This window comes from Pristis pectinata, chromosome 10, assembly GCF_009764475.1.
Source record: "Pristis pectinata isolate sPriPec2 chromosome 10, sPriPec2.1.pri, whole genome shotgun sequence".
Lineage (NCBI taxonomy): Eukaryota > Metazoa > Chordata > Chondrichthyes > Rhinopristiformes > Pristidae > Pristis > Pristis pectinata.
The window spans coordinates 99,606,532-99,619,877 of record NC_067414.1 but is presented as its reverse complement, the minus strand read 5'-3'; the positions used below and the strand labels follow the sequence as shown (position 1 = coordinate 99,619,877).

The following is a 13,346-nucleotide window of genomic DNA, read 5'->3' as shown; positions in this document are numbered from 1 at the left end:
GAGGGAGCTCCACACTGCGGGAGGGGCAGTACTGAGGGAGGGTCGCACTGAGGGAGGGGCGGTTCTGAGGGAGGGTCGCACTGAGGGAGGGGTGGCACTGAGGGACAGTCACGCTGGCGGGAGGGGCAGTACTGAGGGAGCTCCACCACTGCGGGAGGGGCAGTACTGAGGGAGCATCACAGTGCGGGGTGGGGGTGGTACTGAGGGAGGATCACACTGTGGGAAGGCTAGTACTGAGGGAGGGTCACACTGTGGGAGGGGCAGTGCTGTGGCAGAGGTGGTGCTGAGGGAGCGTTGTTTGAGACATCCTGAGTTCAGGTGAGGCCTGGGTGTTGGAGGCTGGGATTCCTGAAGTGTTTCTCTTAACCCAGTTCCAGCCTTTCCTCTGTCCTGGGTACTGTGTGCCACTGGCAAGGCCAGCATTCACTGCTCCTCCCTCCCTCCCTCCCTGTGTGGGAGAGGGTGGGGGTGAGCCACGTCCATGAACCACGGCACTCCTTCTGGGGAAGGTGCTCCCACGGTGCTGGTGGGGAGTGAGCTTCGGGGTTTAGACCCAGTGACGGAAGGAACAGTGAGAAATTTCCCATTCTGGGGGTGGCACTGGAAGGGGTGGGTAGTATTTCCCCCTTCATTTTCAGGGATGAATGAAGCTCCAACAACGCTCTGTGGTTATACCTTCACCACGCTGCAGGGGCAGGTCAGAGGCTGGGAATCCTGCAGCGAGTAACTCGCCTCCCGGCTCCCCAGAGCCTGTCCACCATCTGCAAGGCTTGGCTCAGTTGTGCGATGGAACGCTCTTGTCTGGATGGGTGCCGTTCCAACAGCTCTCAACAAGCTCAACACCACACAGGACAATAGTAACCTGTCTGATAGGCACCCCATGCACACCCATCCACTCACTCCACCACCGACACATGGTGGCAGCAGTTTGTACCATCTACAGGAGGCACTGCAGCAACTCACCGAGTCTCCTCAGACAGCACCTTCCAAACCTACCACCTCTACCAGCTCGAAGGACAAGGGCAGCAAAAGCATGGGGAACACCCCCCCCCACCCCCGAAGGTGCCCTCCAAGCCACACACCATCCTGACTGGAATATATCAACCGTTCCTTCACCGTCACAGGGTCAAGATCCTGGAACTCCCTCCCTGACGTCACTGTGGGTATCCCCACACCTTGAGGATTGCAGCAGTTCAAGAAGGCAGCTCACCCCCACCTTCTCGGGCACTAAGGGATGGGTAACTAACTGCTGGCTCAGCCTGCAGAGCTCACATCCCTAGAATAAAAAACAGACATCAGCAGTTCACAGGGCTGCTCACACCTCCCTGGAGGGTATTGGGAAGGGCAGCACAATGTTGGCCAGTGAGACTGTGAGCTGCCTCAGACCCAGTCTCCTCCCCAGTGCTGCTGGGTGCCAGGGCTGGTTTGTGGGGTGCAGGGACCCTTTGCTCCTCCCGTTGCCTGACTTCCCTTTTGGTCTCTTGCCTCCCTCCAGTTGCCTACAACAGTGAACTGTACATATTTGGCGGGTACAACGCACGGCTCGACCGGCACTTCAATGACCTGTGGAAGTACAATCCAGGTGAGGGTGAGGTTTTCCAGCACTATGGCAGTGGTTTCCCAGGGCTCCAGACAGCCTGTCAGGATGGAGAGCCTCACTCCACCCCTTGCGCACACACACAGGCACTCCCCCCGGACACCAGCCACCAGTTACACCCACACTGGGTGGGCATTAAGGTGGGAGAATCCTGAGTGTGGGAGAGAGGTGGTGGGGAGTCCCAAGCCGGATTAATTTCCAAAATTATACCTTATTGATGAAGTGTAGACAAGTGATTGTCCTCAGCCCCTGTGACTCTGGCCTCGTGCACCCTCTGTACATGGGCCAGGGTACCAGTTGGCGTGCCCAGCACCACCTGCATATTTCTGGGATCATGCTGTGCTTGTGGGGGGGAACCTGGGCACTGGTGCACACCACCCCCAGGCTGGGAGGTTGCAAGTGTGGTTTTGAAGGTAAAGTTCCTGATGCTGCAAAGACGACGAAGTCGTGGAGTTTGTGGCATGTGCACAGGTAGCGTGAGGTACAGGGCAATGAAATGCTGCCACATCACTTCAGACGACAGACAGAGTAAATTATACGCAAGTTGTATAAAACCGTGAAGAAAAAAAGTGTGCAAAACAAAAGACTTGAGGTGCGAAAAGAAACACAAGTCCAGAGTAGTGCAAGAGGTGGTCCGTTGCTGAGGTGGGGTCAGGGTTGTACAGGTCAGTTCAAGACCTGATGGTTGTAGGAAAGTAGCTGTTCCTGAAGCTGGTGGTGTGGGACTTCAGGCTTCTGTACCTCCTTCACAGAGTCACACAGCACGGAAACAGGCCCTTCAGCCCAACTGGTCCATGCTGACCAAGATGTCCCATCCAAGCTCAGTCCCATTTGTCTGCATTTGGCCCATGGACCTTATAAACCTTTCCAATCCATGGACCTGTCCAACTGTCTTTTAAAAGTTGTTATTCTACCTGCCTCAACCACTTCCTCTGGCAGCTCGTTCCATACACATTTTTATAAATAAAGTTGCCTCTCAAGTTCCTGTTAAATCTCTCCCCTCTCACCTTAGCCCTGTGCCCTCTAGTTCTTGATTCCCCACCCCTGGGGAAAAAGATGGGGTGAATGTGCACAATCTATGCCCCTCATGATTTTGTACACCTCTGTAAGGTCACCCCTCAGTCTCCTACGCTCCAAGGAATAAAGTCCTAGCCCGTCCAACCTCTCCCTATAACTCAGTCCCTCAAGTCCTGGCAACATCCTCGTAAATCTTTTCTGTTCTCCTTCCAGTTTAATGACATCTTTCCTATAGCAGGGCGACCAAACCGGAACACAATACTCCAAGTGTGGCCTCACCAGCATCCTGTATAACCGCACCATGACCTCCCAACTTTTATACTCACTGCCCTGACTGGTGAAGGTCAGTGTGCCAAAAGCTGCCTTCACCACCCTGTCTACCTGTGAATCCACTTTCAGTGAACCATGAACTCCAAGGTCCCTCTGTCCGCCAACACTCCCCAGCACCCTGCCGTTCACTGTAAAAGTTCTACCCTGGTTTGACTTCCCAAAATGCAACACCTCACACTTATCCCAATTAAACTCCATTTGCCATTCCTGGGCCCACTTACTCAGCTGATCAAGATCCCCCTGTAATTTTTGACAACCTTCTTCACTGCCCACTATACCACTTATTTTAGTGTCTGAAAGATTCACAACCCTCAGGCAAAAACAGCAGCAGCATCATAGGCATGTAGCTTCAGACAACACACAGAACGAAACCTCAAAACTTCTGTCTGAAGGTAGTAGTGAGAAGAGAGCATGACCCGGATGGTGGGGATCCTTGATGGTAGATGCTGCCTTCTTGAGGCAGCGGCTCCTGTAGATGCTGTCAGTGGGGAGGGCTGTGCCCGTGGTGGACTAGACTGTGTCCACTATTCTCTGCAGCATCTTGGTTTCCTGTGTATTGGAATTGCTGTACCAGGCCACAATGCAACCAGTCAGGTGTCTGTGCCTGTGCCCGAAGAGTGTGATGGAACATTGTGTGGCAACTGCTCTGCCTGGGACTGCCAGAAACTGCAGAGAGTTGTGGACACAGCTCAGCACATCACGGAAACCAGCCTCCCCTCCATGGACTCTGTCTATGCTTCTCGCTGCCTTGGTGAAGCAGCCAACATAATCAAAGACCCCACCCACCTGGTCATTCTCTCTCCTCCCCCTCCCATCAGGCAGGAAGATACAGGAGTCTGAAAGCACGTACCACCAGGCTCAAGGACAGCTTCTATCCCACTGTGATAAGACCATTGAATGTTTCCTTTATACAATGAGGTGGACCTCTGACCTCCTACAATCTACCTTGTTATGACCTTGCACCTTATTGTCTACCTGCAATGCACTTCCCTGTAGCTGTGACACTTTACTCTGTACTGTTATTATTTTGTACCTGTACTACCTCAATGCACTCTGTACTAACTCAATGTAACTGCACTGCTGTAATGAATTGACCTGTACGATCGGTATGCAGGACAAGTTTTTCACTGTACCTCGGTACAAGTGACAATAAATAAACCAATACCAATTGTAGAGGGTGCTTCCTCTGGCAGTTCATTCCGTAACCCACCACCCTCTGTGTGGGGGGAAAACCTGCCCCAGGGATCGTTGTTTAAAAATAAGGCATTGTCCATTTCAGACAGAAATTTTTCTTGAAGGTTGTGAATCTTGGAACTCTCTTCCACAATTGGAGGTATAGAGTCTTGGAGTATTTTTAAGGCTGAGGAAGATTGTCAGTAAACAAGGGGTGAAAGGTTTCCTGGGGGAGATTGCAATGCAGGGTTGAGGTTAATCAGATGAGTCTGGAGGGATGGAATGATGTGTGGGGGTGTGAGAGAGACAGGGCCTTGCCCAGCGCTGGCAGTGACAGAGAGCTGACGGGCAGCCTTCCTTTCAGAGACGGCGACATGGAGGAAGGTTGAACCCAAGGGTAAGGGGCCGTGTCCGCGCCGGAGGCAGTGTTGCTGCATGGTGGGAGACAAAATCATCCTCTTCGGAGGCACCAGGTGAGTGTGGGACAGTAGCCCCCTCCCCCTCCCCTCCCCTGTGGAGCTGCTGGGCTGGGTTGGGTACGTGAGGGGTTCAGTGGTTGTGGGGTGGTGGTGGGCACATGTTTGAGCCCAGTGCCCCCCTCCCTCTGGCTGGGTGCGGACAACCTAGAGGGAACTCCCTGGGGTCGGGTCCAAGGGAGCAGCCCCGTTGGGGGTGGTGTCAGCTGAGCATCCCCCCCCCCCCCCCCCCCACCACGAACGTGGCTCCTTGTCCCGAGACTTTTAAGCTGCAGGTTCAAGGCTGTCCGGGGCCAGGGAGGACAGATATGTGGTATCCATGGCCTGGGTGTAATGACAAGAGCATGAGGATGGGGGCGGAGGAGCTGGGGGCTCTCGGGAGGGGTCAATACCGATTGGCCCTGTTCCCGCAGATAAAAGACCCCCAGCCTCACTCCTCCCCACCTGAGCCCCACGACCCTCGGAGCAGTCTGCCCCCCCCTCCCCCACCCGACCCACAAGATGCCCACTGCCTCTCATCCATGGGGAGGGCAGTGTCTGTCCAGGAGCTGGTGGGAAAATCCCAGTCTGGATCAGAATGTGTGGCTGCCTGTGGCTGACTCCTGGTCCTACAGGTTCCAGTCCTGGCCTTGGGTGGTGCTGGCTGCTAACCCCACTCTCTGCCCCTACCCCCCTCCCTGCCCCACCCTCTGCCCCTCCAATAAAGATCGCAGGCCCCGATCAGAAACTATTTCCTGCTGCAGCTCCCAGCCTCTGTGCCTGGGGAGGGGAGGGGTCCTGGACCAGACCCTGCCTCTGACAGGCCATTGGGAGCACTCTCTGCCTTATCTGCCTGGAAATGTGCTCCTGGAACTGGACTGACCAGGGCTGGGGGGAGCTGAGCCAGTCTAAGCCTCTCCGCACAGCCCCCACACTGGAACTGCTCCCACGTGCTGCAGGACGAGGGGGTGGGATACCCCTGCCCCTCCCCCCCCTGACACCAGCCAGGCTGCACTCCTTGCCCGCTGGAGATCTGGGCCATCACCCTGTCCCCAACCTGTGTCACTGACACTGCTGCCCCCTCCCACAGCGCGGCGCTCACCTGGGTGGGCAGCCCCTTGTCCCTGCACTTCCATCTCATTCCATCTGCTCTGTCTGCGACAACACTCTCCTGCGCTCCCTCCCTCCCTCCCCTCTGCCCCCCCCCCACCCTCCCTCCCTGCGCGCCCCCCCGCCCTCCCTCCCTCCCTCCGCCCTGCGCCCCCCTCCCCCTCCCTGCCCCTCCCTGCCCTCCCTCCCTGCGCCCCCCCCCCGCCCTCCCTCCCTCCTGCGCGCCCCCCCTCCCTCCCTCCCTCTGCCCTGCGCCCCCCCCGCCCTCCCTCCCTCCCTGCGCCCCCCCCGCCTCCCTCCCTCCCTCCCTGCGCCCCCCCCCGCCCTCCCTCCCTGCGCGCCCCCCCCCTCCCTCCCTCCCTCCCCTGCGCGCCCCCCCCGCCCCCCGCCCTCCTCCCTCCCTGCGCCCCCCCGCCCTCCCTCCCTCCCTGCGCCCCCCGCCCTCCCTCCCTCCCGGCGCCCCCCCCCCCCCTCCCTCCCTCGCATTCTCCCTGCACCCCCCCCCCCCGCCCTCCCTCCCTCCCCCCCCCCCCCCCCCCCCCCCCCTGTGCCTGGCTGTTACCCGAGCCATCTGCTTCACATCAGGTCACTTTTCCATTTCCTGCCAGGCAGACCCTGATGTTTCCATCTACGTAATGGAGATTACTGCTGCTATCAGGTGTCTCCCTTCCTTCCTGACACCTCTGGTGATAGGCAGCAGTAACGCTCCAGGCATTGCCCCTTCCCTGCTGCTGACCTGTGTCCAGTGAGGGAGGGAATGACTGACCCCAGGGACTCATCGAGTCCCAATCCAGACCCACGATAACAGTCGGCTGTTTGTGGAAAACTGCAGATAACAGAAGTACACAGCTCCTGTGGGGTGAGGGATATCATCCCCTTCACCCGCCTGAATCCACGGATTCTTAAAGGGATACCACTCCTTCTGTTGCTGCGTGTGTGTCTCAGTGGGGCGGGGGCGATGGGTTCACCTGCTGTAACCACTGATCACAGGACAGTACAGCACAGGAACGGGCCCTTCAGCCCTTATTGTCTGTGCCAAACACGATGCCAAATTAAACTAAATCCCTTCTGCCTGCACATGATCCACATCTCCCATTCCCTGCAGATTCACGTGTCTGTCTAACAGCCTCTTCAACACCACTGTTGTATCTGCTTCCACCCCCAACCACCGGCGGCACATTCCAGGCACCCACCACTCTGTTTTATAAAAAAAAACAAAACAAAACTTACCCTCTCCCACCTTAAATACATGCCCTCTTGTACTTGACAGGGAAAAAGACTCGATCTGCTATAACCCTGCATCTCATAATCTTATAAACCTCTATCAGGTCTCCCCTCAGCCTCCACCGCTCCAGAGAAAACAACCCAAGTTTGTCCAACCTCTCCTAGCTCATGCACTCTAATCCAGGCAGCGTCCCGGTGAACCTCTTCTGCACCCTCTCCAAAGCCTCCACATCCTTCCTGTAACGGGGTGACCAGAAATGCACACAGTGCTCCAAGTGTGACCTAGTTTTACATAACTGCAACGTGGCTTCCCGACTTTTGAACTCAATGACCTGACCAATAAAGGCAAGCATGCCTACGCCGCCTTTACCGCCCTGTCAACCCCTGCAGCCACTTTCAGGGAGCTAAGGACCTGGACTCCAAGCTCCCTCTGTCCATCACTGCCATTCAGGGTCCTGCCATTCACAGTGAACTGTCCCTTCATATTTGACCTCCCAAGGTGCAGCACCTCCCACTCGGCCGGATTAGATGCCATTTGCAGGGGGACAGGTGGCAGGTTAACAGAGGCGTCAAACTTGTGGGAGGATCAGTGGGGTGGATCAGGACAAACTGGGTCGTAGCCGGGACTGGAGGGCAGGGGGTGAGGCAGAGCCGACTGCTGTGGGCACTGCCCCTGCAGCATAAAGGGCAGAGAACAGCAAGACCCTCAATGACCAGGGGTTGGGTGGTGGAAGGTCGCTCCTCGCCCTTCCCTGCACCCAGCAGTGTCTCTGCTTCCTGTTTAATTGACAGCCTCTGCTTCCCACCGTGGTTCACTGCTTGGGAGGAGAGCAGTGCTGGTAGTTCCCGTGGGGGGGGGTGCGTGGGTGAGAGGGGAGGGTGGAGAGAAGGAGAGACCGCAGTCAGTGCGCTCACCACAGACCCGGTGAGGTTCCAGCCGCTGGAGCTGAGGCAGCGACCGTCCCGGTGCTAGGCGAGGCAGTTTTACAGGGATCGCAGTCGGGGCAGGGTAGTAAACGAACAGGGCCCCTGTCTCCACTTCTCCGAGCTCGGTCTGTGGCAGGGCACAGTGTGCCTTCCCTACCTCCAGCACCCCATCCCCGACGTTCAGGAGCAAACCTGTCCTTCTGCCTCCAAACTCCCCGCCCTTTTTCCCCCCGCCCAAATCCCCTACCCCTGCAGCACTTCACCCCCTGCACGGGGTGCTGTGGGGGTGTACGCACCGGGGTCGCATGGTAATGCAGCACAGACACAGGCCCTTTGGCCCAACCTGTCCATGCTCACCAAGGTGCCTGCCCTTAGTCCATGAACGGAGGAAAGGTTCGATGTTGTCAGTGTACTCCTACCACTTTAGCAGCTTGTTCCACACACCCACCACCCCCATGTCCTCTGATTGTAGACTCCCCTCCCCTGGGGAAAGACTGAGACCGTCCTGCCCTATCTCTGCCCCTCAGGATTTTATAAACCTCCTGAGGTCAGCCCTCAGCGTCCTGCACTCCGGCTGTAACGTGGTCCCAACTCTAAACCACACTCACTACCTTGGTCAGTCCCAGGCCTGACCACGGCAGCTGTACAGGGGCCCCTAGCTCTGGAGTCCCCACCGCAGCCTCCTCCACCCCTCTCCTCCGCACCGACCTCCTCGCTGCTGCCCCTGGGAGGTACCCGGGGACGTGTCTGTGTGTCGAGGCTGGGGCCTAAGTGCGAGGCACTAAACACCTCGATGTTAGGTGGGATTAGGGAGCCAGTGAGAGTCGGTGAAGAGGTAGTGAGGGAGCTCTGTCCCGTCACAGGCAGCCTGAGGGAGGGTTGGGAGGGTGGGGGGATCCGAGGGAGGGGTGCACAGTCAGGGGAACAGTGCTGTGGAGCAGAGTACTGCTGGGGTTAGGGAACAGAAGCAGGAGCTGGCCATTTGGCCCTGGTGACACAAGGCGGTGGGGCTGTCCCTTTCTCGGGGCGTGACACAGTTTGTCTGCAGTGGGGTGAGGGTGACCGTGGTGGGGGGTGGGAATCAGCCACAGGGAGGTTGGTGAGGGAGAGGCTGGTCTCCATCCACCCCCACCCCCCCCGCTGCTGCCTGACCGCCCCCTCTCTCTGTCCCACAGTCCGTGCCCGGAGCAAGGAATGGGTGACGAGTTTAACCTGATGGATCACTCCGACCTCTACATCCTGGACTTCAGTGAGTATGGCCCTCCCTACTCCCCCCTCCCTGCTCCTCCTCAGGTGACAGAGCGGAGGGAGCAACTATCCCCCAATACTGCCTGCTGCCGTGGGATGGGACAGATGTGTGGTGAATGCAGTGCTCATCCAGATGTTGGCACAGCTGGGCAGTTGGTGCATCATCCCAGTGAGACCACGGGTACCTCAACAGAGACCCTTCCTCCTGCTGACCCAGGGAGTGAGGCCATTGCCTCAACATTCAATTAACCTCTGTCCTGCATTCACTGCCCCTCCCTCCCTCCCTCCCTGTGCGGGAGAGCTGCCTCCTTGACCCACTGCGCTCCTTCTTGGGAAGGTGCTCCCACAGTGCTGGTGGGCATGGAGTTTTGGGGTTTAGACCTGGTGACGGTGAAGGAAAGGGAGAGATTTCCCATTCAAGGGGGTGGCACTGGGAGGGGAACCTGCAGGTGGTGGTGTTCCCCTGCACCCACTGCCCTTGTCTGGGTTCGGGAGGTCCCGTCGGAGTGGCCCAGGTCAGTGACCGCAGTGTGTTGTGTGGATGGTGCCCACTACGGTCAGTGTGTGCAGGTGGGGGGAGGGTGAAAGGTGTGAGAGACGTTCTGGGCCTGTCTCAGTCCCCCCGTGTCCAAGGGTTTGCTTGATCTTCTGCAGGTCCAAGTCTGAAGACCCTGTGCAAGCTGGCGGTGATACAGTACAGCTTGGACCAGTCCGCGCTCCCCCACGACATCAGGCAAGTGCACTCCGTCCAGGATGGTCCCAGGTTGAGGTGGGGGTCTGCTGCATGGGCTGGGACACGGGGAGGAGTGTTCCTCACTACAAGGGTGCAGTGCCTTGTGGAGCAGGGGGTGGGTCTTGGAACAGTGCTGGAGGGGGGTCGGGTGAGATGGCAGGGGCTGGGGTTCAGGGAGCTGAGAGAGCTGGCCCGGGAGATGCTGTTCAGTCTGTCTTTTTCAATCTTTTTATTAGTTTTCAAATTAATACAGATTGATATATAGCATCAATATTTATACATGTAATACAAAAAGATCAGGAGAACAATCATGACAGAGATTGTCATAAAGAACAACAAAATATAAAAAATCTGTAGATCCAATGATCTCTTAGTAAATGAATATAATATAAAAGAAAGGAAAGAAAAAGATTTATTAGATATGTAAAAGAAAAAAAATCCCCAAATCAATAAGAAAAATTGTAAACAATATAAACTAAACGAAACAAAAAAACTTCCCAAAAAAAGCAAACAACAAAAAAAAGGAAAAAAAACTGGGCTAAAATTTCTCAGTAGAAACAGAGCAATATTATGTCATCAACTCTGTTCCTCTAAGTTGGAAAGTTATTGAAAGGGGATCTACATCATGTGAAAATATTGAATAAATGGATTCCAAATATCTTCAAATTTAAGCGAAGGATCAACAGTACCACTCCTAATTTTTTCCAAGTTTAAACATGATATAGTTTGGGAGAACCATTGAAAAGTAGTAGGGGGTATTGGATCCTTCCATTTAAGCAAAATGGATCTTTTGGCCATTAATGTAACAAAGGCAATCATACGATTAGCGGAAGCAGATAAATGGCCAGACTCTATCCCTGGTAATCCAAAAATTGCAGTGATAGGGTGAGGTTGTAAATCAATCTTCAATACATCTGAAATAATGTTAAATGTCTTTCCAATATTTTTCCAAAAGAGGACAGGACCAAAACATATGTGTCAAAGAAGCCACATTCGATTTACATCTGTCACATATAGGATTTATATGGTGATAAAAACGAGCTAGCTTATCTTTTGACATATGGGTCCTGTGAACTACCTTAAACTGTATTAAAGAATGCCTGGCACACATCGAAGATGTATTAACTAAATGAAGAATTTTCTTCCAAGTCTCTGTAGGTACAGATGTCTGGAGTTCACTCTTCCATTCATTCTTAATTTTGTCCAGTGGTTCTGAACAAATTTTCATAATTAAATCATAAATATTGCTATCAAGCCCTTCTGACAAGGATTAAGCCAAAAATTTTTTTCCGTAATTTCAGTTTTGTAAGTGTGGGAAAAGAGGGTATAGCAGCTTTAAAAAATTTCTAATTTGCAAATATTGAAAAAAGTGTGATCTAGGCAAATTGTATTTGTTAGACAATTGTTCAGAGATGAAAATCAGTATCAATGAATAATCACGAAAACATACTATTCCTTCCTTTCCCATATGGAAAAAGCTGAGTCAACTCTAGATGGATAAAAGAAAAAAATTAGATTGAATGGGACTTGTTAGATTAAATTTATTCACTCCAAAAAATTTACAAAATTGAAAACCATATTCATATTGTATGTTTACACTTGGGTTATCATATGTTTACTTAATTTGGTAAGTGCAAAAGGGAGTGAAGCTCCTAAAAACAGAAACTAATGAAAATTCAAGTACTGATCGGGACTCAAGGTGTACCCATTTGGGGCATTGAATTACATCTGAATCTTGTATCCAAAAAATTAAATATCTGATATTAATTGCCCAATAATATCATCTAAAGTTAGGCAAGGCCATACCACCATCCTTTTTTTAGTTTTTGTAAATATTTCTTACTTAACCTTAGGTTTTTATTCTGCCAATATATGAAAGAATTTTAGAATCAATAGTGTCAAAAAAAGATTTCGGAACAAAAGTTGGAATTGCTTGAAATAAATATAAATTTTGGTAAAATATTCATCTTAACCACATTAATTCAGCCTACCAATAATAGAGACAGTGGGGACCATTCTGGTCTGTCAGAGTGGAGCCGACACCTGAGTCCTGGCCTCGCTCCCTCCCACTCACGTCCCCAGTTGCTCTCTCTCCTCCCGTTCTCTCCTGCCTCCCCCTCTCCCTCCTGGATCCTCCTACTCCCCCCCCCCACCCCACCCCTCCCTCTTCCTCCCTCTCCACACCACGCCCCCCCCCCCCCGCACTTGGGTCAGGCAGTGTCTGTGGACCTGAAATGTGAACCCTGCTCCTGTCTCCACAGACGCTGCCTGGCCTGCTGAGTGTTTCTGGCATTTTCTCTTGTTATTTTTGCACAGTTGTAAATTAGAGATTCAGGTGCTTCTCACATAAATCTTAAGGGTAGAAAATGACTCGCCTCCCTTCATTTAGGGTAGGTGAATGAGGGGTTTATTGGGGACACAGTACTGACTCTGTGTGTGTGTGTGTGTGTCATCAACAGGTGGGAACTCACAGCGATGACAACAAACAGCAACATCAGTCGGCCGATCTTCTCGTCCCACGGATAACCCACCCCTCCTGCCCGGTCCGGTGCCAGAGCGGCTCCCCGTGTGCTATGCCCCATCTGCTATGCCCCATCTGCTGGGAGGGGCGAGGACAGACTTCATGATGCCAAACAAGGAGTGGAGGGGAAGGGAGGGGGGCCGTGCGGTGGAATGTTTCCAGGTCGTGAGATCGCTCGGCGGACACACAGACAAGTCCTCCCCCCACCTCACCCTCACCGCCCCCACCCTGGGGTCCCAGCAGGCAGCCGGGCCGGATGTTCTTACCGAAAGGTGCTTGATGCAGGATATACCTCACATCAGCCTGGGCTCTCTCACTGCCCTGCACAGACCCCCCCAGCCGGGGGCAGATTTGGGTGGGGGGGGGGTGGGGTGGAATTTCTCGTTCTCCTGTGGGAGAGACTCCCAGGTGGGGGGGGGGCTCTTTTTATTGGAGATGTGTTTTGGAAGGGGGGCTCGGACGGGGGGGTGGGGAATGCAAGATGACAATGTTGTGACTGTGTGGGGGAGGGTTTGGGGAAAGAGTCCACCGTTCCCCCGGGGTGGGGTCAGAGGTGACGGCCCAGGGCAGACGAGGTCAGTTGGGGGGGGGGGGGGTCAGAGTTCTGCATGTCACCCACTTCCCTCCCCAAAGAGTTCAGGAGCTCCCTCCCTCACCCCCCGCCCCAGCCCGCTGGAGCACCTTCTGGGCAAGTGAAGCCTGAGCACTGGGTGGCCCCCAGACCCAGGGTCACTGGGTGGTGTCAGGGAGCAGGAGCCAGGGCTGCCCCCCCCCCCCAAACCCGGGGTCACTGGCGGTGACTACAGGAGCGGGAACTGGGTCTGATTTCACAAAACGGTCCATAAACTCTGAACAATGGACCCCTGCCCGTGGGGTCAGAGTGACCGCTGTCAGTGGACACCGGCCCCCTGCCCGTGGGGGTCAGAGTGACCGCTGTCAGTGGACACCGGCCCCCTGCCCGTGGGGTCAGAGTGACCGCTGTCAGTGGACACCGGCCCCCTGCCCGTGGGG

General features: G+C 54.7%; 1 protein-coding gene across 1 annotated transcript in view; it reads left to right on the top strand.

Moving 5' to 3' along the window:
• Positions 1-12,741, top strand: part of klhdc3 (kelch domain containing 3) — a 48,647-nt gene extending 35,906 nt beyond the window's left edge. Inside the window, 5 exon segments of the mRNA XM_052024765.1 lie at positions 1,496-1,582; positions 4,482-4,590; positions 9,009-9,082; positions 9,736-9,814; positions 12,274-12,741. Of these exon segments, the coding sequence (XP_051880725.1) occupies positions 1,496-1,582; positions 4,482-4,590; positions 9,009-9,082; positions 9,736-9,814; positions 12,274-12,340 (416 nt within the window). The 3' untranslated portion in view covers positions 12,341-12,741.
• The last annotated feature ends 605 nt before the right edge of the window (positions 12,742-13,346 follow it).